This window comes from Athene cunicularia (assembly GCF_003259725.1).
Source record: "Athene cunicularia isolate RWA chromosome 5 unlocalized genomic scaffold, athCun1 chr5_part2, whole genome shotgun sequence".
Lineage (NCBI taxonomy): Eukaryota > Metazoa > Chordata > Aves > Strigiformes > Strigidae > Athene > Athene cunicularia.
In genome coordinates, this window is record NW_020799102.1 from 3,911,340 (window position 1) to 3,937,865 (window position 26,526).

The 26,526-nt window shown below is 36.1% G+C and overlaps 1 protein-coding gene and 1 long non-coding RNA gene across 8 annotated transcripts in view; one reads left to right on the top strand and one right to left on the bottom strand.

The window, feature by feature from the left end:
* Window positions 1–26,526, bottom strand: part of SOX6 (SRY-box 6) — a 322,621-nt gene that overhangs the window by 35,181 nt on the left and 260,914 nt on the right. For all 7 annotated transcript variants that reach the window (XM_026850473.1, XM_026850475.1, XM_026850472.1 and 4 more), the window contains one exon: window positions 25,990–26,180. In XM_026850473.1, the coding sequence (XP_026706274.1) occupies window positions 25,990–26,180 (191 nt within the window). The remainder of the gene's footprint in view (window positions 1–25,989; window positions 26,181–26,526) is intronic.
* The window catches only part of LOC113481135, a 41,627-nt gene continuing 15,677 nt past the window's right edge, over window positions 577–26,526 (top strand). The window contains exons 1-2 of the long non-coding RNA XR_003398608.1: window positions 577–690; window positions 827–889. This is a non-coding gene — a long non-coding RNA (uncharacterized LOC113481135). The remainder of the gene's footprint in view (window positions 691–826; window positions 890–26,526) is intronic.

The window sequence follows — 26,526 nt, forward strand, 5'->3', positions numbered from 1 at the left end:
GGGGGGGGGGGGGGGGAGCGGGGGGGGAGAGAAAAAAAAGAATGCACACTCCTAGAATAGAAAAACAGAAAGCTTTTGAGAGCTGGAGACCTCCATAGGAAACCTGGAACTAGAAAGTGGAAACTAAAAGGCATTTTATGTGTTAACCCAGTTCCTCAATCAACTACTGGACAAGGGCACTATAAATGACAGTGTAATACTGTCTCACAGTAGTAGCCTCTGTAGTACTGTGTATCAGTAGCAAAGCATTCAATGGTTATCATTAATTTAGCGTTCTCATTTGAAGGAACATAGCATGTTTTCCCTCTTGCCTTGTTGTTACCTCTTCAGACTAAACTTGGCATTATGTTGTACTTGTGAATGAATGAAACCTTGTTGTTCATTACTATGAAACAATATTAAATGTCATGTCAGCTTGAATTTACAGACATGAAATACCAGCTTTCAGCCCTACGAACAGTTTCTCCATGTTATACTTAATGCATTATGCAGAAGTAGAGTGCTGATTGCTGTTCAGTCTATTGTTCAGTGACCTAGTTCTGTGCTGTGCATACTAGACATAAGAAGAAAACATTAGGAGTTTCTTTCCTGCAAGATGGTCAGAAACTTGGAAATGTTCTTAAGGACAAAACATACTCGATGGCCTTGATGCCTCATTTGCTCCACCTCCAAATACTTCTGCTTTCCAATGTGATTATTTTTCTATTATCATTATCTCTCAGTAATAAAACCCCATCAGGCCACCAACTGAGGAATTCTTTTGATTCCTGATTCTTCGATTCCTTCAGCCATGGATTTTTAAAATTATTTTCTGTTTAATTTGCAGAGAAAGACAAGAAAGCACAACCTGACACTGGATCTGCTACAACATGCAGCTGAGGCTTTTCAGGTACTAACTGCATTTCTAAAAGTTACTCAGAATTTTGAAGCTGTTGAACAAAATAACTCTGCATTTTATATTTGGTTAACTTCTTATTTTCTTCTGTAAAATCTGTGGTTGATGAAGGAGCTTACACATACAAAGGAACTCACGAGAAAAGAAGGAGTTACAAATGAAATGTGACTGCAGAAAGGCACTGCAATACTAGAGGCCCAATATTTTACTGAAAGATGTTGTGCAATATAACAATACACCTGAATCATCAGGATGGGATCTGTTTTACTGGTAGACAGAATACAAAATAAGTTTGTCAAGGATTCTGCATTCCATTGCAAAAGGCTGATTTGCAGTTGAGATAAAAACAAAGATCAGTACTAAGAAAACAGCTTTTGGCACATACATTATCTCTTCCAAAATATTTGTGCTAAAAGCTTTTTCTTAAGGATGTTAATACAGCACCTGCAGTATTCTTGGAAGAACAGCCTTTAAGTGTGTTTCAGAAGAAGGAGAAATACCTTTATGCTCTAAAAATCAACAGACTCTGCTACATATCAATATGCACATTTGGAATATCTTTCTAGTCATTCATTCTCTTTGATTTTACCAGAAAATATTCTGTTAAAAAAAAAAAAAATGAAGAAGAAAAAAAGAAAGTTTCTGAAAGAATATCAATATTTTGACATGGAAGGAGAAAAGGGAAAATTACATGAAAAGGTTCAGGAACAGTAAAATGAAAGCATTTATACCATAAAAATACCTGCTCTTGTCAAACAAAGGACATGTACTTATTTTATAACCCCCTCCTAATTCAGAAAAAGCTGTAACAAAGCTAGCTATATTTAAGTCTTTGAAATGCCTTTTAAAGACATTCCTTTGCTTGCTTTTTTACTGGAAATAATCTTCATTGTGATTGTCAGAAAATTTTCAGTATTTGCATTGGATTTAGACAAATTCAGAGAACTGTAAAACACAGAAAAATGTTCTTTAATACCAATAATGTTTTTATCTAGTAGATGCCTTTACAATCCATGAAATACAACAAATTCATAATAAATTTATTATTAGAGAGGAAACTTGTCTCACTAGGCTCCAATCCATTTTTATGGGATTTGTCTTTGCTCCCATCTTGAATTCATCCTAAAGAGAAGAGTTACTTGCACTAAAAATCCTTTAAAAGTATACCCTTTTCCTAGTATGAGCAAGGACTGAGAGGAAGATTGATTCTGTACATAATATTCCTATATGAACAAAAAAAGGCATACACTTTCGTTTAAAGTCAATGGCTATATATGGCTGCACTAACAAATATGTTACCTACATGTGCATTATGTTCACAGACATGTACATCGACCACTGGGTGTATTGCTACCTCCCTAACCTTCATTAAGAGAAAACTTTGGTGAGTTTATAATAAGGTGCACTGCTACGGACCGTGCAGGTATACTGTTTTCTGTAAAAAAGCCTTTTGGACCTCTATTTTTGAACTGATTTTTTTTTTTTTTTGTACTGGCTATGGAACTTATCCTGTATAGTCACATTAAGTTTTCCCATTTAAATTTCAGAAAAAAGGTTTAGGACATGACACTGACAACCCTTTCACATTATGAGATCAACACAGTCAATTGGAGTTTGCGCTAGAAAGCTGAAAGCTCTTCCCAGCACAATTCAGATTCTTTGTGCTTCTTTATATGTTGAACACACAGTAAAAAAATAATCACTTTTTTAAAATGAGAAAAAGAAAAAAGATTCTTCTTAGCAGCCAAATCTTAATTTTCCATTCTGTGATATAATTAGGCACTTATTTATGCGTTGTCAGTCACAAACATGCAGAAAACGTAAAAGTTATTGAAAAAATTAAAGTCTCCTCAACTGTCTTGCAGGACTGTTGGTTCTCTAAGTGCTTTGAAATTATGATGTATGAGGTAGATGTTGCATATTAAATAAAGATATTTAAATTATAAAGCCCCCGTTAGTGAGAGCTGATGAATGTTAAATGTTATGAGCCACAAGGCTGTGGCATCCATCATATTCACATATTATCACAGTCAGTGATGGAGCAGCCCCAGTGATGACAGATAGACTGCTAGATAGTTATCCCTTATTTCCAGAGTCACCAAGCAAGCCTTTCAACCCCTTTGGCATTATTTTTAGCTTTGCATTAAATTAGCAACTTTTCTGTCACTCTCTGGCAGAAAGTATCGATTCTTTCTTCACGTGTGGAAGGTAAAAGAATGATTTAGTGAAGCAAGGAGTAAAGGAAACAGAAGCAGTAGCCCCTACCTCTGAAATGGCTGCAAACTTCAAATGACTAGAAACAAATATAAAATTGTGATCTCGTGAAAGAACAGCAATGAAACAGTAAGCACACAATAATGGCTTTTCTCTGCACTTAGATAAAAGCTGAATTTTTGATGTGCACAGTATATTTTCATAAAATTTTATATACTATGTTTTATACACTTATTGGCTATTCCATAATAATGTGTGTGCTAACAGTAAAATTGCTCTTAAATTTATGTATGTTATTTATACGTTCCCACGTAACAATGCTTTTTGTTGTAAAAAATATTCTGTTTATTAATGTAACTTTACAACCACTGCATCCAAGATCCGTGGTAAATTAATGACATTTTTATTATTTTATAGTGTCATTAAATTTTTACTGATCACTCCATCAAACAGAAGCAATAAAGGCCATAATGCAAACTGGGACACTTAGATCAGGGGAGCAGGAAGGCATTCCATATAGTCTGAAGTAAACGGCTTGCTATAAATGATATTTATACCATCTTTAAGGATGTGAGAATACTTGGACAAGTTTGGCAAAACTGTTTCTGTAGTACCGTGGATTGTGTACTTAAATAACAGTTTACTTGCCAGCAAGACAATTTTTTTTTTCAAACCATATGCAAGAAGATGACTGATTGCATCCATCTCTTGAAAAATAATATACGAAATGTAATAATACACTGGGCACCCCTCCCTTCTGGATTACCAAGACTGATCCGACTATACCCATGCCTCAAATTATTTCAACATGCTTGCTTTTTCCACATCTGAAATGTATGCTTAGTCTGAAATGGAAAATGGCATGCATGCTGATCGTTGTGTAAAAGATTTAATATATATATATATATATATATATATATTTTTTGCAAACAAATATTTCTTATTTAAGTAGACATATTTGGACAATGATGTAATACCCTTTATTTCAATAGTCTAGCGTGGAAGCAGTTACCAAGATTAATTTAAAGAGCCAGTTTCTAGAAACTGAATTAATACAGGTCATTCACAGAAGCCAGAGCATGTGACAGAAGGGATATTATTTCTTCTGAGGACAGTACTTTACTTAGAATGACTACAAATAATTATCACATGTTGTCTTTATATATGAAATGTATTTCAATTGAATTATTCCATACTAAATGTTCTAGTGAGTTATTTGCTAACTGTGATCTATTCCCTTCATGTACAACAGGCAAACAACTTACTATATTCAAAACATAAAAAGGACGTATTTGCTAGAACACAGAGAAAATTATTCCCAGTTTGAATAAGAAGGAAGCACAAAACTTTTTTTTCCCCCCTGGGAAGTCAAGATAGAAATGTCCCAAAGCTTTTCATCTTCTTCTTACTACTTTTTAATGGCTAGGACTGAAAAGTTAAATTACCTCCACTCAGAATCTTTTGCAACATCTTGGCAGGGCAGGGATAATTACAAATTGACTTTCAGCCTTATCTCTGGATATTTTAGTTATTACGGGTGGGAAGTTTAAACATTAACCCTATTACAACAATGTCAGTCATCCTACTGGTGTGCAGGCATGCAACTGCTGGAATTCTTTGGATGGCAAAGTAGATAAACACAATAGTGGCATTTTTTTTTTTACAATTAAAAGCAAGGCCTTTGGTTTTGCAGAACTGTGGTGAATATCTAGAATTTGTTTTCAACATCACAGCAGCGGGAGTTGCTCCAAGATACTAGAGAAATTAAATTAGCAAAGTAGGCAAACTTATTGTCAAAATGCTGATATTTGAAGATATTAGAAGATACAAAGTGTACCTTTTCCAACCACTGATGGAAACAGTGCACAACAGCTTGCACAAAGGCTATGCTGAGTTCTATGATGTTGATACGACCTGACCTTAGTTTATTTTTTATGTAAGTGAAATACCTGAATACAACGACCTCAGGAACCAAAGGGACAGTTCAGTGAATTTTCACCCTGACATACTGCTGTTTCCAGTTTTTTAAGGCCCCTGTATTGTCCATAAGCTGTTCCAGTACTATCTTCGCATGTTGAACATAGAGCATGCACTAGCATCCCTGCCACAGACTGTGTGTCAGCACAGTGCCTCAAACTAAACAGCTTGCTTGAAAAGATGTGGGGAGACAGAAGCCATTGGATCCCTTTTAAACATATTCTTCCATCTTAAAGCATAACTGAAGAGTAAGATTAAAAGCAGATAACAGGGAATTTACACTAAAATATCTCTGCCTGACTGGCAAGCCTCAGCTGGCTTCCACGTGACAATGTGACATATGCAAGACTATCGCAAGCAGAAAATACTCCAAAGCTGGTAACAGAATTTCATAGTGATTGCCATGATATGGGACTTTCTTCTTTTAAGACCCAGGTTCTGGGAGTCAAAATTGAGAACTGAAATTTCATCAAAATTTAAAGTGTGTTGGAAAAAAGTTTGAAACAGGAGTGCTAAAGGCAAAAAATTAATCAGATAGATAAAGACAAACCCAAACAGCCTACTTGAAAACCCTCTCTTTAGCCAATTATTTTGGAAGTCTGATTTTAATGATCAGAATACCTAGACTCTCTGGTTAGGGTAAGCAGTCCTCATCTTGATCTCCAAACGCAAATAAGAAGTATTTAGACAAATTCTCTGATTATTGGAAGCATTCAGCACATACTAATAAGTTAATAGACTTCAGTGCATTGAAGCTTGCCTTTAAAAATAAGTGTATGAATTTAAAAATATAAAAAACCCCAAACCAAACCAAAACAAAACAACAAAAGAACAGATAGAAAATGTTTCCACCTAAGTAGGATATTATGCCCTCCTACACATGAAGTATTGACATGCCTGTAACTGTTGCCACACTCGCAGGCACTCCTAAACTATGGATCTGCCCTGGTTAGATTACTTTCAACAGGATTACTGCACTTACTGAGCCCCCTTAACCAAATGCTTTATGTCTTTTGTTCATATGGTTTTAATATGGTTTTAACCAATTGCAAGGTTATTTATAAGTTTGCAACTCCCCAGTAGTTAGAGTTATGAAGCGTTCAGACTTAAGCATATCCAGTTGTGTGGTAACCCAACTACTGCTTTCATGCGGTTTCCAACTTTTTATTCATGCACAAAGGCATGATGCATGGCAATATCTGAGAACTTTCTGATTAACTCTTTGTTTCAGCAGCAAATTCATACAGCAGCCTACAGTAAAATTACACATCGACTAGAAAGTAAAGATTAAAAAAAAAAAATAAAAATCACAGGAACTCTGGAATTCCACCTTAGACTGATGAGAAGTCATTAGTCCTTGAAAAACAAAGGGACAATCAATTAAATTAACAGCTGGTAAATGAAAAGCAAACAAAAGGAGTTACTACTTTACACTCTGCATAATACGGCTGTAGAATTCACCAGAGGTCAGAAAGAGTCCAAAGCTTGGGCTGTCACTTGTTTTTAAAAGAGCTGGATAATTTTATGACTGTTAATAACATTTGTAGTAACACATGCTAAGATAATCAAATCTCATGTTCCAGAGTGTAAGCTGTTCAACTGTCGGGGTCAAAGAGAAATTCCCTCGTTCTCTCTGCTGCTCCCTTCCCTCCTGACCAGCATCCACAGATGATTAACTGGGAGCCTTCTAGGGAGAGAAGTTAATTTTCTTTTATAACATGAGGTATTGCTCACTAGATTTAAGGGAGAACTGGTAAATGGTACAGACTAAATCTAGGTACCTCGTAATTAGAAAAAATGTAATGAATGTAACAACTTAAATGTAATGAATGTAACAATTAAAAAAAAAAAACCCACATTTTCTTTTAACTAGACACATACATGTGAATTTTGAGAGGCAGACAAAAATAAATTACAATTGACATACACTTCTACTAGGAAATAGCAGGACTGGTGGGTTTTTTTCTGTGCTGTAAAGTGACTAATGGATGCAATTCAATAGCTACTCTTGGACCTTCAGAGTGGTCGTTCAAATTTCTAACATTTGAGTTACAAGAATAAATGCAAAAGGACATGGCAAAACAAAGGGGTTTTTTGCTAGTAGACTAAATACTACAGAGGAATAATAATATACATTTTGCTCTATTTAACTTTAATTTAGCAGCTGGTTGGACCTTGTCAGTTATGGCTTCATTTTCACCAAATATTTAAAAATGGAGATGCTGAAATGCCACAGAAGTGTACAGAAATACTTTTACCAAATTTAGACAATGCCGTGATTCTGTGCATATATCTGCATGCTTCCCCAAACTTTTCTGTTTGTGACTAAACTTTATTAAAAGTATTGTAGTGCATTAGAATCAGAACAGAACTTAGAAGATCAGAGATCTGGTTACTAGCCTCAAAACTGTGAATCTGCTTTTCTCTTAATCATCTAGTAATATATTCCAGGCTGAAAACACAGCTTTAGCAAGAAGCCACAGCAGTATAACAACCAGCAAAACTATTCTAGGTTCAGCACAACTATTTTTTTGGAAAAAAAAAAAAAAAAAAAAAAAAAAGGCAGAAAAGAAGTTACCAATTTCAATTTCATTGCGGTGTTCTGCAAACCTCAACAGCACAAAGCAAATTCAGCTGCCCTCCACACAAAGTTGGGAAAAGAAAGGTCTTAAAAAAAATCCAGAACACACACACACACAGACGTACACACATGCCACTGGTCAAACATCTTGAGAAGCAATATAATGTTCTTTTATGAACAGTATGGAAATACACATGCAAACAGGCACATAATATATTTGATTCTAAACCTATAAAAGCTAAGAGAAGGGCAGATTATGTTCTTACAGATACTTTCATTCCATCATTTCAACTGTGCCTTATGATAGGCACATGTCAGATTTTGTGACGTGATTAAATAATACTGGAAAAACTGTGATAAAAATGGACTACATGATGCAATAGTCAGTTATCAAGTAGCAATAAATGCACTTTTCCTACTCTACATGTGGGTAGTAGTTATAAAGGTTTAAAAGCAAATCTTTCAAATACTCTGTTCGCAAGTATGTTTACACTTAAAGAACTTCAGGGAAAATCTGAATCTGAGTTCTGCAATCTTTGAACAGGAATAGTGTTGTAAGTATAGATTCCAGTGGCTGCATTAGGGTAAATCCTCCAGGGCTTTGGAAGTACAGATATCTAACCCAGACACTCTGAATGAGTCACTGGGGGTACCTACCCCCTCTGTTTATCTCTATAAGCAGTGCACGCCTCTAGATGTGGCACTTCCATCCCATTTTCAGGAAGACACCTGATAGTTTAAATTTGTGATGCAAAAGACACGTGGGCTTAAATGGTCATATTTATATTTAGAATTAGAAATTAAATCAAGGCAGTTGACAAAATCCCACCAAATGCTACTGTTTTCAAATATATGCCTTGCCTTGTGCTGGATGGAAATATAAAATCGCATACCATGAATATATAGATTAAAGTAGGCTTTTTTTTCTGTATTTATCATCCTGTTTTGTTGGGGTTTTTTATTTTGTAGAATTTTAAATATACTTTTTCAAGGTTGCATTTTATGATTGCTGCTTATATATTACTCAGTTTATACTCAGGCCTTTTTTGTTATGTTCAGAGAGAAAAGAAACATATCACTAAAGAATAAGGATGGGTGACAATGGAACAATGATAATAACATCATTATGCAGTGTTTTGCCTCTTGTACCCCCATCACTGCCATGTTTTTCTCTGATTATTTCAGCCTCAGGAAAATGTTCTGCTTTCTGTTCATGTCAGGAAGGCAAGATTACTGTTTGCATGATTACAATATCAAGTATGATGTACGTAATGCCTGGGATAATATAGATGTACCCCTCAACTATCTCCTGTCTTTAATCTTCATTCAACAGGAAAACAAAACAAAACAAAACAAAACAAACAAAACCAGAACAAAACAGTGAGTGCAAATTCTTGCAGCCTCAATTAGATCTTAATCTTGTAAGGTGCTGAGTACTTTCACTCCAATCCAACAGAGGTCTCAAGGACATGGACAGGCACTTCTTAACTCCAGGGGAATACTTAGGCACTTATATTAAGAATGGACTAATGCACTTCACTGAATCGGGACCAAAATATATAATTCTCATATGGTTACACTGAATCTGAGAATTAAAATTAAACAACTTCTTTCTAGTCTGAAAAAGATGCTTTCTCCTGCTTACTGATTACTCCCTTTTCCCTTTGAGACAGGTAGATTGCAGGCCTTCTGGTATGAAGAATTGTTCTTATTTAGGAAAAAAAACAATAGCCAAGAACACATGTCTGTAAGGATTAATGCAAGTGGACAAGGTCTTGCACTTACAATGTCCTAGCTGAAGGCAAAGGAACAACTCCCTATCAGTGAAATTGCTATATTTACTTATCTTTCTAATACAATCGGAACTAAATTGCTCATAATTTGTTTGTAAAATTTGTACTCAAGAAAAAAATCAGTTCGGACTGGATTTATGAACACTATTAATTCATCAAAACAAACAAAAAAAAAGCAATGGATAAAGTAGGATAAAGGTTCCATTTGCTACATCCGACACGCAAATGCAGGCAAATACATACTTCCTTGAAACTGGGAGAGATTTACATCTCTCCAAAGGAGTAACTCTTCCATGAAGGAAGTATGAATCAAAATACTGCAAGAGAGTACTTAAAAGGGTAACTGAAGGCTATGCATTTTTTTTCATGCAATATCCAGGAACTCTTACACCTGAAACCATCTTAAATGCAAAATGAATACCTACAGGCTGAAAAAATTATGTGGTTTTACTGCTGGAAAATACAAAGACAAAACTGCTAGTCATCTATAGCTAGTGCTACTGGCAAAAATCCATTCTCTTGTTTCTCATTTAAAGTAGAATGATTTTATAAACCTTGTTTTGTTTTTATCATGAAAAGCTTGTTTCAAGTTTCCCACATAAGATATCCATTAAAGTACTCTTCAGCTCAATGCAACAGTGATGGTTTAGAAAATGCTTTTATACCTTAACAACCAATCTTGAATGGGAGTTTCAAAAGTAGTGGTTTCACCCACAGAGCGTATTAGCCACTCATGTCCAACTTAAGGCCTATTTTTGACCGTGTTTTCAGCATAAGCATAGCCTGGGTCCTCCTACATCTCTGCATTTAAAATGAACTACCACTCTCTTTTCCCCTATCCTCATTCATCCTCTCTAGAAGACATATGTGGAAAGTTCATGTGATTCACGGAAGGAACATTCCAGCGCCTCATTCCAGTGGAAGATTTTTGTTGCTCTGTGGACAAATACAATCTGTGAGCAAGAGGGAATTTCCTGCCTCATACCTTCCTTACTCCTTTGTATCCTTGTATACTTTATAACTGCGGTCATATTTTCTAGCTATGTCTTTCAGGAAAGAAAGTAATAATGTCCTGGGGAAGCAATCAGTATTTTGGAGCTTTTTACTGTTACATATGTAGACAATCATAATACCTACCATTGCACATTAGTAGTACTCAAATAATTCTAAAAAGGTGGTTGGTAACAATATCTCCAGGCACAGAGAGGGAAAATTATTATCTTCTGGTTACCCAGAAAGTCAATGATTAAGCTGAGAGCTGAACCCAGGACTTCTGAACATTAGGCCAGTCCAGTGGCTGTTATGCCACACTGCCTCTGCCATAAATCTTTCTGATGGATTTTTCAGTCATGGAACATTAAGGACTCTGCTCTTGTCTAATGAATATGTTTAAAGAAAACAGTACAAACAAAAGCAAATGTAACACTTAAATTATCTGAGATGTACTACTTTGATGTCACACTTGGATAAAGGACTTCCTACTGGAGACCGATGTATACTTATACATACTGAAAAATATTTTAGCCAGTACCACTAGCTGGCATGCTGGTATCTATTTATGTCTGTAAAAGGAACATAATCAGTTTTAGTTGGTTAAATACAATCTGAGCCAACTTTTATATTATGACCAAAAGCTTGGCAGTACAGTAGCAGTGGCAAGTAGCAGAAAATTGCTTACAGGGTTATTTGCCAGATTACTTGAACGATTTACGTTGGGTTTTCAAGAGAGTTTGAAGTATTAAAAACTTAAGATTTGGAAAAGCCTTGGACTGTGGATTTTTGTTCTTAGCTGCAACAAGATGCATAGGAGAAGGTTATGATATAGTATGACTGACTAAATGAAGCATTTTTTAATATAAACCACCTGAAATATTTAGGAGCAGTTCAGTTTGAACTCTTAAGATATTTTTTTAATTGAAGATTTGCAGAGCCAATTGATTTAGATTAAATGCTCAAACTTTCACATCTTCTTGTTTAAGATTCATGTTGACATTGTACTAAACACAGCCATATAGTTTGTATTCCAGATAAATTGATCTGACTACAAGACTCACTCTTTAGTATGATTCTTACTCCAAGATAAATCAATATTTAATATCTCCTGCAACAGCCCTAGTAGATAATTTTAAACCTTTTCTCCATCCCATTAAGTTACCTTTAAAAATTCTTTATACAAGGCTTCACAGATGACTTCTGAAAAACTAGTTTATGAAAAGCAGTCTGAAATTCATTAATTCAGATGGAAAGGGTTTTTTAATCTTGCTGCATTGTGCTGATCTCTAAATCCATCTCTGTTTAGCTAATTCTCCTGCTCAGCTAATTTAAAGAATAAATAAATACTTCCTGTAAATCTGTAACACAGATTTTAAGCATAAAGAAAAATATCCTTCTACTGCTTGTTATATGGGACAAGATATCTCTAGGGTGTGGAATTCTCCAAAACCAGGCTGACTGAGGCTCTCCCTGACTCCCTGAGAGGCATCATCAGGTACCAGCCTCCACCCAGCTCCAACCCCACTGTCACATCAGGTAAGAGAAGTCAGGATAAGCATCACTATGTCCGGCTCAGGCATCAGTCACGTCCCAGCCTCCGTTTTGAACATTAAAATCTACTGTCTGCTCCCTCTCCTCTCCCCATGCTCCAACCTGTTGGAGCAGCTAAGAAAGAGGAAATATATCTCTTCCCCCTCCCTCAAACCTCTCCTATGGCTAAGGGCCCCAGTGGGATAGGAGTCTTTGATATCAGAAGAATGCAAACAGCAAGGCTCAGGTTTGCTGCTTCTTAGGGTTTAGAAAGAGAGACATAAGAGGAATTTCAAATTATTATATATTGGGAGAACTGAAAGGGATGATGCCAAAAGGAAGGAAAGAACTATACACTCTGGAGTTATCTGGTTGTCTATCCACCATTCTGACTGTAGGATCTTCATATTCCCATCTGTGCTCTCCCTTACACTTATTTCCTACTCTGCGTTAGATTCAAAGTGCAGACACAGTGTGCAGCAGTCAAGCTCTGTCCCATCCCTCACCCTCCAACCTACTGGTTCCCAACACAAACAGTCCACAATCCTTTAAATCTTGAGATTCAGCTATTTATGGGGTCATGCTGAAAACTCAGAGTGAAATATTCCAGCTTAATAAAAGGGGAGGGGGAACTTTCTGGTTTTAAAGCCATTTTTTGCCACTTTTACAGCAGACTGCTCAAATAGTTACGTCCTTGAGGGGGGCAGTTTGCTGCAGCCCAGGTTGCTGAGAACCTCTTTGCAGCAGAGGGGCAGCATGTGACACCTAGACAGCTCTTGATTTTTAAATCTATTAAAGAGATTCATCTCAGGAACTATACCTGCTTTGGTTTGATTCAAAGCACAGCCTAAAAGTGTCTGATCCTAAATGAGTCCTTTCATCACTTACAAAATAGAAATATTAAAGAAAAAAAAATCAATGTGACTGATTAACTTATAATGCAGTTTTCAATTTTATCTGTGTTCCTTTGCTAACTCCAAGCAATCAAAAACATGATAAATTCAGTATTTTGCTTATGGAAAATGTTCAGTGCTGAGCTTAGTTGTGAACTCAAATCCAAGGCACATTTAGCAGCAAGAATGCTGTTGTATAGAAAACATACCCACTATATAGCAAAAATATGTGAAATATTATATTCACTTTTCACCATGTGAGACGATTAATGGGAATTCTACTATGGAAATTGTGTGCTATTCTATTAATTAATTGTGACACACAACAGTAATATGAGGATGTTTTCATGAGACACTACAAGAGTCACAGCAAAAGCACAGTGAGGGTGAGCAGCAGGGAAGAGCAGCAGCAGGGAAAAAAGGGAAGGAGACCAGAGCTAGGAGATCATTGCAAACACTGCAAGAATATTTCCCTCTCTCTCATGATCAGAGAATGATAGAGACTTCCACTACCTACACCATAGTCTGTGCCACGTTAGGAGCATTCCTAATACCACAGGAGTGGAATCTCAGAACAGTTGAGGAATGAATAAGTAATGTTGGTCCTGATTCAGAGAAGCACGTGTGCTGAAATCCATCCTTAACACAGCAAATGCTCTACATTAGGAGAACTAAAATGGGGTCAAGAACAGGGAGATGGGTGCTTTTTTCACCTTTTAACTGGATGGTCTCATAACACATATTCCCAGGTAGCTACAGTAAAATGGCATGGAGGGAGATAAAGGGAAATCACTTGATAAACCAAGCAAGTAGCACACTTCATCTTCTTCCCTTACAGGTTAACTCACACATTCACTACAAATTTCCCATACTGCAGTTCATTACTTTTGCCTGTCCATGGTAGTGACATACTGATAAACTATGGATGGCTTTTGCACTGAACGGAATGGAAAACCTACATAGCAAAGCACGCGATTTAGTGCAGAGGACTGATAGGTATCCTGATCTATCAGTCTATAACTGTGAATATTAACTCAGCCTGTTCCCTGCAAAGAAAGATTAAAAATAAACCTTGGGTGAAAGAGGGTGGGAACAAAACTTTTCAGGAAAATATCTTTCTTGTATTTATAAGTTTGGGGTTATTTCTGAAAGGAAACAAAGAGTAGACATACATTTTATCAGCGAGACATTTGTCCTGATGTAGTGTGACCTGTACTGTGATATGGAAGAATAAACCACAGGAGTTATGCAAAGGTCATGCAGGTAATCCCCTGGTAAAGGGGAATCCCATGGGAGGAAGAGAGCAGACATACAACCTAATCTCATTCATGACTATTCAAAGAGTTTGAGTGGCATCAGGCGAGGAACAGAATTCTGGCAAGGAGCTGGCAACTGAACATTTTTTGGCAACCTGCTGAACCCTTGAAAGACCGAGAAGTTTTGCAGTACATGATGTGTCAGTGACTCACTTTGTGTACAGTTCTAAATGCACATCCTCCCAGTGATGGCTTCTATTCGTACCGGCATCCGAAATATAGCAAAGAATGTTCCTGTGCTTTAGAAATGGAAGGGAACAAGCATGTAAAAGTAGGATGTACTAAGCAAGAATCTGTACGTATATAAAAAGATAGTTCATCTGAATAGGAGCCATATAATAAAATTGTGACTTAGCAACTGAACTCAAGGATGCAAAGAAAATGGCAGTGAGATAAGAACGCATTCATTGCCTGCTATCTCAAGAAGCCTTTGGCAAGGGAACAGTGAAAGCGCACACCCAGCTACTGATCAATATGGATCTGACAAACCACAAGTGTCCACTTCTCTTACTGACTTTAATAAATTACTTTGGAACAGGTGGAGGTGAAGAGGAGATCCTTCCAAAACCTTGTCTCAGTGTTCTCCCTCAGTTAATGAATGTCAGCAAGTGGAAGAGAACAGAAATTTGATATGTTTTTCCAGCCTTTCTTATAGAAGCATTTGCAACATGTTAGAGGCCACAGGCATAAAAGTGAAATACTGGGAAATTAATGTTGTCTGTAGATTTTCAGGATGTAAGTTGGGCAATTTCAGCTTGTGGGTTAGGCATACTTTAGGTTTTAAGTAGTGTTATAACAGCTTACTATGACTTGAACATGATTTTAGTACGAGTAATCTGATGTTGAATATCATTTATTACCCTGTTACGCATTTCCAATTGAGATAGTCCTGTTTATGGAGTTAGCATTATGTGACTACAGATGGACAAGCTATGTACAGTCAACAATTTATCCAACAAATATAGTCTTTTTTATCTTTTCAAACTGCCCCTGGAGGATCAGCAATTTCTATACACGTATGAGTAATGTGTCAGTGTTCTAACAATCTAACTTTTGAGTTATGCATGAACTATGCACTTAAATGCTCAATGGTTTGCTGCTTGCGATTTATGCCGTAGTTGGTCACCTAAGACAAATTATATTGTTTTCAATGCCCGACTCAGTGATAAGTATTGCAACATTGCCTTAAATTACCTGAAAAAAGCAACTGGGAATTCTCTCAGCTAGAAGACCTCCCAGGTAGTGGAAACCTTTATTTTATCTATTCTCTATCTATCAATTCCTGCATCCTTTAGTTTCAACACCAGACAAAAACCAATGAACCTGCCTCTGGCATACCCATGGTAGGAAAAAGATGGCAGCGGTAAGACACAGTGCAGGAAGAGCTGCAGGACCCCTAGATTAAATTGCTGCAGAGTTCACAGAGTTGCTGTAAAGATCTATAATTAGCATTGACACTGTATCAGGGGCTGGAAGAGCTCCCTGATACCGTGTTCCTGGTTTGGTCAGCCTGGAATTTGAAGTGGGTGCTGAATCAAAGCCTCTGTTTTTTATGAACAGGAGGTGAGCAATTTGGACATAAACAGCAAATGCCTAATTGTGCACAAACGTCCATGTTCATATGCAAATACACCCATAGAAGTAAAAATCTATTTGCATGAATATTAGTGAAAACAAAGGAAGGAGTAAGCATGGTCAAACTCCATTAATCAGATTTCAAACAAACATTTGGAAATACCATTTTGCATTATTTGCTAAAGTCTTTTCATGAGTTAAGAGATGACAATTTTACCTGCTAGCATGTTTATTCTTTTGTTTGAAGCAAAACAGTTAAGACAGCACAAAGTAGCGTATCATCCCATAAACAGGCAGCTAAGTAAATATCCTTCAAGCACAGGGAGTGTGTTTCAATTTATCATACCTATTGATGCAGCCTAATGATACTTGAGAAACAGGAGACATTTTTAATTTTAGAAAGTAATGAAGTATCAAAGAAAGTAATCCAAATTTATCCTTGCTGCACTTCATGTACTGCAGCTAAGAGAGTTTTATTCTGGCAATGCATTTGGTGTTGTGAATTTACTTAGAGAAAGACACAGAGCTTGGAAATAAATGGCAGTAACTTTTGTGGATGTCTCTGCTTGTATCTAAGTGTGAAATAATATGCAAATGTATTCTGTAGTTCTCAGGACAATTGAAGAAGTGATATGATAGGATTGTGCAGCTGCCATTCTGACCCACAATTTAAATCAATGAATATATTCCCTTCCTAGCAAATTTATGTTCGAACAGTAATTTTCAACCTATCTTTATTGTTTTGTGGAGAAGCATAAAAAAAGGATGGCATACATTTCAGTATATATCAGTAAAGTCTCCTGAGTAGCTTGGGAAATGTATGGTACATAAGAAGATACAATCATTATGCTGTTATAGTCATCACAATGACACTATCCTTTATGGCAGAACATCATCCTTTGGGAAAAATTATCCTTGTTGGTTTGTGCAAATTTTTCAACATTCACCCTTGGGACCCATTTTAATCTAATTCTGTTCCTCTGGGATTTTCTGTTGCTCCAAGATTTAAGGGAGAAGACCAAAACCGGGCAAAGATTTTATCCTTTTCACAGGAAATACCCCATGTGAGGGAACAAGCAGTGTATTTGGCATTTTTTCTGGAGCTGGAAAGGTAGTAGAAGAAAGAGGCCAAATCCCATTATTCTTATTAATAATTATGATTATTATCAACATCATCATCATCATCGTCATTATTATTAATGAGATCTAAAACCTGCAGCTAGGCAACCCCTTCAAGTAGCCCTGACAACACAAATAAAAAAATACAGTTGTTTTCAGCAGCCATACAAGCCTATTATTAAGCACGGGTAGTGGCAAAAACTCTAGGAACCAATATTCAGATTCAAAAATAGCTATTAATACCAAAAGAGTGCTGGTTTCTTTCCTGAAAATAATCTTTTATTGCTAAGTGCTCTTGTGATTGAACTGGAAGCATATACACACACACCTATATATATGTGTATATAGTTATTCAAATAATAATGTTTCATAGATGTTCTTTATCTTTAGGTGCATTTTCTTTTAATTTCTTACATATGTACATCATTATTGGACTGGTCAAACTTCTTTTTAATTTATGGTTCAATAAAGTTTCCGTGATTTATCCTTTGCAAAGATTGCATATTTTTCACTTAATTGATTTTGATAATTTAATCAATAAACAATTAATTTAGATTTTATTTTTATCAGCCTCTACATAATTTGAGGGACAAACCATTTAACTGCACATTAAATATACTGGAACAGAAATGCACAAACTACTAACTTTATCAAGAAAATTTTGGAAAGTAAGGCAATTGAGAAAAATTCTTAAAAACAAAGGTCTGCACAGCAACCTCTCCCCTAGGTGCAAAACTGGATCCGTAGTAAGCTGGTGCCAAAGCTAACTTATCTGTAAATTTAGATGACCTACATATGCCAGAGATTTTACACTGTTTCTTTTTGTCTTTTCACTGTCAGCTCCACAGTTTCAGTGAACATGTATTTTTAATGTCTAAATTTCAAATACATTATTTGTATGTCTTTCTACACATAACATACAAAGTAAATCTGAAAAAAGAAAGGTATATTCTTAGGCAGAAGTATGAATATTTAGGTGTAAATAGCAGTATTTGAGCAATAGCATGTGATCGATTAAAGGCTAAATCATGTGTTACATACAGAGAGAAAGTTAACGTTTCACGAGCAGCTTTAATATTTCTATCTGTTGAGTTTGAGGAACAGACTTGACAAGATTTCATACCCACAGCCTTCTGCACCTGGTTCCCATTATAAACCTGGCCTTGATAATGGAGCTATGTTCTTCTACAGAAGCTAATGTTAGCAACAGTATTTTCCTCCCATAACTCTTACAACCCAAGTACCAGTGTTGTGGCTGTGTTTGACCCCTCTGTGCATGTGCAGTTACAACTTCCATCGCCTTCCTCGCTAAATACATAGAGATCAGATAAAACATTTGTTTAAGTATGGGTACAATTTCTAAGCCTGATTTTATTTCCTGTGACATCTCCAATAAGCCAGTGAGACAGGATGCACTTCAGGGTTATATTGAAAGTTGGAAATTTTTTTCCCTTGTTTGTTTCTGGTGGAAATATCTCTCTTTTAAAAGATATGGTTGGAGACCCAGGGATTAATTTCTTTTTTCCAAGATGTTCTGCTTTGACTTACATCTTTTTTTCAAATTACATTTTTAAGTTCTAATTGTAAAGATAAATTCACTGCAACACTTCCCTGTGTCTGACAGATATTAAAATTATTCAGTTACTCAAAGATGCATCTAATTCCTGATTGGACCTCACAATAGAAGAAAAAAAAGAAAGAAAACAAAAAAAAAAAAGAACAATGCTCGCTGTGTCCTACTGTTATCCTACAAATACACTGGTTTAGAAAATCAATGCAATCACATATGATAATGAAATTCATACAAAAGCAAAAATCATCACCACCTTGAACTTCTCAAAAAAATAGCAGGGAATTCCCCAGAGTGATATCCTGCCTAGTCCAGTCATAACACACACAATACGCCCTGCAAAAATGTTGCTTGGAATCATTACTTTTTTCCCCCTGTTCATTGTTATAAACTTATATTGATTCCATGTTTTATCTTATCCTGTCATGCAATTTCAAACATTGGAAGCAACAGCATAAATAAACAGAATTTCTCAAACTACAAAACTAAATGTTTGAAGTCCAGCATGTTTTCCATTTCTAATAAAAGGGGGCAGTATTACATCAGCTGAAATTCTGAATTGTCCAAATTATCGTAAAAAGTGCTGGAGAAGGATACAAAACTGCTGAACTTCACTGAAAATAGACTGCTACTGTATACACACAGTCACAAATCTGCTTGTCTGCCTTGGGGTAAAATTTTCAGAGCTAGTTCAGTGGGACTTAGGCTCCTGCATTGCAACTACTTTAGAAAATTTTTACTTAAGTTTTTTCTTCAAAATTATTAAGACAATATTACAGTTGATATAAAATGAAGGCACATTGTTCATGTAGCTAGGAGAAGTCCTAACCTTAAAAAAGAAATTGCAAAATTATTCTATTTAAACAAAAAATTAGAACAAAATATTTTTTACATTTCTTTTTTCTTTTTTAAATAAAGGTTTTTCAGAATAAAATGCCGGTGCCCAAATATGGCTTTAGGAAGTTAACTTTGAACGCTCAAGATAAAAAAATTGTTGCTTACATATATTACGTACAGCTACAAGCAGATTACTAAATTGGCCAAATTCACAGTAAAGTATAAAGGACATTTGTTTTGTAAGAATTATGAGGACTACTGGGATTTGTATTTGCAACTTTTCCCTATTCTGGGACATTTAACTTAGACAAGTCATTTATCTGTTATAAAATGATGGAACTGTAAAGAGGTTGTCTCTATGCAACATGTCCTTCTACGTCTCAGAAACTCCCCAGGGAAAGGTTTGTCGACTGAGCAGAATGACGTATTCAGGAAAAACAGTTTCCCAGTTGCAGTGTCTCTTTGTGGAAATCAGATTCTTCATTAGACAGATGGAATACCCTCCCACTGAGTTGAATAAATTGCCTATATTCTTGCAAGAAAGTGAGACCACACTAACAGTTCCTTAAGTAAATCAGTGTCTTTTTTTTCTCTCTATACAGTTCTAGATTCTCTATTATGGAATCTAAATATATATATTTAAACTTAAATTAAATTATACCTAGTGTAAGCTATATGGGGCAGGACCTTCTTTAAGTTACAGTGAGAAGAGAACTTGGTGCAATGACTACTGCAACAATACCATAATAAAAGCAACAACTTTGCAAAACTAGTCATTTGCTGTTGATATTGCTATTCATTTTTTTTTGCCTAATTATGAGGTATTTGCCATTTAATTGCAAGTAGAACTAAGATTTAACCAACAGAAACAAGGATCCAATTGAAAATGCTTAGCTTCTATTATGTGTCCCAGCAGACTGAAATATAGGCATTGGCCTTGTTTACTAGTTACAAATATTCTTCTATAAGAAACTAAAGGAAAAAAGAAAATACAAGAAGTTTTTCTTAAAAGATAAAAGCAGATGAGAATAGATCAGTCCCTGCAAATCTAAACCACTTATTCATAAAGATTTATAAAAATCCACAAGGCCCTTATGACCAATTTATTCATGTTCTCAATTTAAGGGTGGTCATGACAACTTTCCTTAAAAGGAGAAAAGATAACTGAATTCAGGATGAACTGGAAAAGTATTTTCTTAACTATGTGCATTTTTGTTTTTAAACCGAGCTGAGAAATGGCTAATATAACAAGGATGCTAATAACAAGTTATTTTCTTGGCGATTGTCTGAGAAATACTCTGCACTTGAAGAAAAGACAGTGTGACTCCTGCCTCTGCGGTTGTTCTGTCTTTAATACTGAACGTATGGGGAGAAAAAAAGTGGTAAAAAAATGTTGGCAACATAATCCAGTACCACTCACATTTAGAAAAAAAGCAGTACAATGATGGAGTCATTGCAGGGGTGTAGGCAGTCAAAAGGAGATTATGCATGACTAGTAACTTTTCCTACAAAGACTTCCTGAAGTGTTTTTATCAGGCAAAGTTTGTGCGCATGTGCAGTAGCTTCATATAAATGATGAAGCGTAACAGCTCCAGAGGAGTTGTTACACTCTATTGTGTCAATAATCCACATATTTAACAGTCCCTAACTACAGCAGACCGTAACACCTCCAAAGGGGTCGTTATGGCTTATCAAGTCAAATCCAAGTGCCTAAGTACGGAATTGATCAACAGACTGTAACATCTCCAAGGGTAAATAATATAAGTTTTTAAGAATGCACACATTTTGCATACAAACTGTGGTCTATATTAGGATAAATGATGTGGATTCAACTTGTAAAACTTTGATTTAGAAATAAGAAAGGAATAAAACGCTCATTATAAGAGGTGCTAAAGTACCATAATTCCCAGGAAGTAGGCGATGACTCATGTCATTTATTTTGGGGTCTAATTCTGGTTTCCTACTGCAAATACACAGTTGCCTGAAAATCTACATGAGTGGGAATGGAATATAAACATAAAAATGTTATATTAAATTCTGCTTCCTCTCAGATCTCAATGAATATGCTTTGTGGGTAAGTAAATGGGGAGGTGGGGGGTATATCCTCGGGTCTAGCAGATATGTTGTGATTATTAATTAGGTATATGTTCATATATTTTTCTCCAATGAAGTTAACACATTTCTGCCTATATTTTTTCTACAAAGATTTTCTGAAGTGGGTTTGGCAGTGGGGTTTGTGCTTTATGCACAAAAAAGATAGGATCGGGTCCTTTTAAAATTTATGTCAGTTATCTTCTAAATTATAAAGCATTTTCAGGTTCATTTAAAGCTTTAAATTAAAGCAGAACTTCTAGGCAATATTTCCAGCTCAAAATACTAAAGTAAAGTAGCTATAGCAATGAAAATTTTGTTTAAGTACTCTTTTTTTGTTGAAGGTAAAGATGGCTTGACTGGAAAAATGTCATATCCTCTAAACAAAGCCAATTTTTGTATCATTTTACTTTTGCTCGTATCACGTGGAAAGGGCTCTGTAGCCTATTTTCTGGATTTTCCTAATTCTCTCCCTTTCCCTGCTGTTTCTGTTTACTGTGTGAAAGCACTGACACAGTTACTTTTTCCCTTTCTGCAGTAAGACTACACCCGATCAGCACCAGGTGGAGTAGAAAAACTCAACCCCGCTATAATGACTGTTTGCCCGGTGTGCACTGTACTGGTTTGGGCTCGGATGGGGTTAATTTTAGTTCGCATGGTGCTGAGTTTCATTTGTGACCAAAATAGTACTGATAATACAAAGATGTTTTAGCTATTGACAAACAGTGCTTCTCCAGCATCAAGGCCTTTTCTGTTCCTTATGCTGGTCAGCCAGCAAGCAGGCTAGGGGTGCAAAAGTGGCTGGGAGGGGGCACAGCCAGGCCAGCCGACCCAAATGGGACATCCCAAAAGGGATATTCCACCCCATATGACGTAGTAGTCAGCAATAAAAGCTGAAGGAAGAAGGAGGAAGGGGAAACATTTGCAGTTTTGGCATTTGTCTTCCCAAGTAACTGCTACACGTGCTGGAGCCCTGCTTTCCTGGAAATGGCTAAACATCTGCCTGCCGATGGGAAGTAGCGAACAAATTCCTTATTTCGCTTTGCTTGTATGCATGACTTTTGCTTTACTTATTAAACTGTCTCAACCCACGAGTTTTCTCACTTTTACCTTTCTGATTCTCTTCCCCATCCCGCTGGAGGGGAATGAGCGAGTGGCTGTGCGGCGCTTGCCTGCCTGCCCTAACTCACAGCTGAGCATTTCGGTACACAAACTGAAATAACTCCACAGAATGGGACCATCTCAAAACTACAGCCTAACCTTAATGTCTTAGCAAACGACAAAGTTGGACTGTGCCAGAGTGCCGCATGGCTTTGTTCCGGTCTTTCTGATGAGTGAACCTCTGTGAGCACTTTTAAAGCTTTGTAGGAGATTTTTTTGAACAGCAGAATATGAACAGAGGCAATTTTTAATTCTGTGTCTCTAACCAAATACAAAGCTTTCTGAGATTTAAATGACACATTTTCAAAAGGGCCTAAGCCCAGGCTTTGAGGCTATGTACATAATTTTGTAAGCGCAATCATTTGCACAACAAACTATTACCAGCTATCTGAACTTGAAGACCAGTAACTGACCAGAACTCAATAGCTTTTTTTTAAACCAGCTGCAGGCAATTAATTTGTCATCTTTTTCTGGTGCTGGCTTCTAGCTACTCATTTATACAAGTCTAATTACCTGAAGCCAATTTCTGAAAATTTGGTCCTGAAAACACAGGGTCCTGATTCTTCAAATGAAACCAATCCAAAATTGCAACTATATTATCAAAGCTTCACTGGGATTATGACAGAAACTATACACAATCTCCTTGGCATACAATTATTTCAGAATTATGTTTTTCTAATTGAAGTGATCTATCATTCCTCTCCCTCTCTCTCCCCAATTTTATTCAACCTGCCCATCATTTTTAGAGTAAAAGAAATATACCATAATGTAAAAATTGAAAGGCAGAGGGTAAAGAGGGAAAGAAGAGTATTCAAGAGCTCTGTTTGTGCAAAGGATGCTTCTGGTTTTAATGCATTTTATACTTCTTATAAAACATAAATACATTCCCTTAGTATTTATGACTGACTTAATTCTTTTATTTTCCTTAGGGTAGAAACTGGGGATATATCATAATTTAAAATGAGTATTTTATATCCCATTCTTTTGTAAACCCTGCCTTTTCTTGCATCTACAGAGCAAGGATAACAGACTAGCATACTGAAGGTAAAACCAGAGCACATTATTACAACTTCGTCCTGCCTTAATAGTACATGCTACAATAAATAAACCCGGCAGGATTATATAAGGGCATGGAGAGATTTAACAACAGATTTCCTTGCTGCTGTTTTATTCTTAGGTTTTAAAAGTTGCAAGTGCTACCATGAAAAGTCTCCCCATAAAAGATGACATTTGAGAATGATGTTGTTTATACTTGTTAAAGAGTTTCAATTGACTCTGCTATATTTGCAAGTAAAAAAGATATTTTTTTTTTCCTCTGACTGCCTGTATAACCTCAATCTGGAAGCTGTACATCAATCTACGTATTGCTAGCAACTAGCACAAAAAAAGAAATTTCAGATTATTCACTGAAATATTTACTGGCTGTGATTTAACAGGTGAAAGACAAAATAGAAACTTGTTATATGGAATACAAGATGTAAACATGGTACTGAAAATATTCAGGGACCAGACCTGATAAGTAACTGGATACCATTTTTATACTTACTTTTCAAAGTCAAATCAAATGTTAAGAATTCTTTTAATAGCCCTTATAGTGTGTTAGATATTTTTAAATGTCAAGCCACTGAAACTCATAAAATACATTTTTAAATAACACCATTTTATAAACTCTTAATACTGATAATAGGTGTGACATTCATTTTTATAACTGTGCTTTAGTACCCTACCTCTTAGTTAAGACAAACACTGACTTTACAATTAGAGCATGTTTGAATATGACCTGCTTGATCAGTTATTAATTTCCATACTTTTTCATAGTATCGATCTGTATCAAATGAGTTTTTCAATGCTTACATTTAAACTAACACTAGCAGAAATAAATATCTATTAGCCTCTGAATTTGTCTTGTAAAAGCACTGTTAATCCTGTGTGGTAACAGTTTAACAAATCTTTTTAGTAGACACTGAGCATTTCTTTTGTTTTGAGTACTAAAAAGAACCTATCAAGCAAAAATATAAAGTGTAGATTAAAGGGTATATATCAATCTTTGATGGGTCTGTTTACAACATTCCTTTTCCTTTCTGTGCCTTGCTACAATTCACTTACTCACTGAGTATTCCCTTGTGGGTTGAGAAAAGATCATAGTATCATCAAATTCACAGATTAAGATATAGTTTAAATTCTACTGAGTCTTATATGCAACCTGGACTAAAAATTGCTGTTAGTCTTTGGAGTATATTATTATCTTCCATCCCTACCCCAAGATACAAAGAATCTACCCTCTAATATATAGATATATACTGGAATTTTCATTAATGAATTATAAGCATTGAAAGCTACCTGTTTTTCTTTTTTTTTTTTTTTTAGGAAATCGTCTAAACCACTAGTTGCTTTAGGCTAATGAATGTGTCAGCTTTCTTTTCATTCATTACTAAACTGCATCATAACTGTTCCTATTTACCAATGCCATAGTGATTACTGGAAAATTATTTTTCCCTCCCTAGTTAACTGGAATAAGTATTGTGGTATACTACTGATTTTGTGTCAGTGGTGAAAAACAACTTGTGTGCTGTATTTTTTGCAGCATAAACCACCTCTAGGGAGGTTAACAGAGGAACATTCTTCATCAAAAGGGCTGCCCTACAGCTCAGCCAGTTCAGCATTCACTGTCTCTGTTATACACACAGAGACCTGCTCCTGGAGCAGATCTTGTACACCTGGGAAAGGCCACAGAGCAGGACAACACAGATACACAGAATTTTCCAAGAGATTTCTTTGTCCTCTGAGTGATCCTTAAAGTGTGTGTGATAGAAACTGTTCCTCACCTTTCAGATATGATCCCAGCTTCCTATTTTGTCCTGTTCAGTTCAACGCTGGTCATGTTTTTCACCACTTTCTCTCATTTACCATTTTATTGTAGCATCCCATTACATTTTAGAGTTCAGAAACTACAGCCAAGATTCAACAAAGAACTTTGATCTCTAATTTTCCATTGAAACCACAAGCCAAAAGCATTGCTTTGAGCCTGAATACTTTGTTGTATCTGAGCCACAGATTCAAGCACTCTCAGATACATTCAGTAGCGTTGTAACGCTCAACCACGCTAGGACGTACCTGGCCTTTTGGCCATATTTATCAATCCAATAATTCTCAAAAGCACAATTCAAAATCTAGTGACCACAAACAATGGTAGCTTCAACCAATTCATTTTCCATGTTGTTATATGCATGCTTACAGCTTAATCACAAGTCCACAGCACTGTTTTTTTGAATGCTGTCATGTAAACGGAGAGAAGTTTGTAGCACAGCACTGTGAAGTGACAAGGTGTATTTAATGTGAAATAAGAGATGGCAAAAAGCTCTAAAAAGAATTTTTATATAAAAATAAGAAGCTATTTTCAGGTAAAAGAGGAATGAATGACAGTATGGCAATGGGAGGCATTACCTTTTCATTCCTGCAGTTGTTTAGACCCATATTATTCATGGAGGGCAATTTTCCATCAACACCATGTGGCTGCTGTTGCTGCTGCTGCTCCCTTTGGATCTGCTCTCTCATTTTTCGAGCCTCCTGAATGGCTTTCATTACTGTGTCCTGGTCCCCAAATAGGGCAGGTGAATTAAGACTGGAAAGGATATCTATGAACAGAGAACACACTTTATTTAGGTAATTATCCAAACTAGAATCTGGGGTGAGCACTCAGCTCTCATACTGTTAGAGCTGCACCCAGCTAACATCTGCAAAAAAGGAGTGGCACATGTCGTCTGTTTGAAGGCCGAGTTAATCTATAGATGCGATTGATAAGCCTGTACTCTTCTTTTGCTGTTACAACTACAACCACTGAAGTTTGACATAGCCTAAGATGGAGGTATCTGAGCACACTCATGGACTCAAAGCTCAAAGTTAAATATGTGTTTAAGACAACAGTGTTCTGAAGCTTAATTGGGAAGCGTCTGAAGTATTAATAATAATTCATAAAATGAA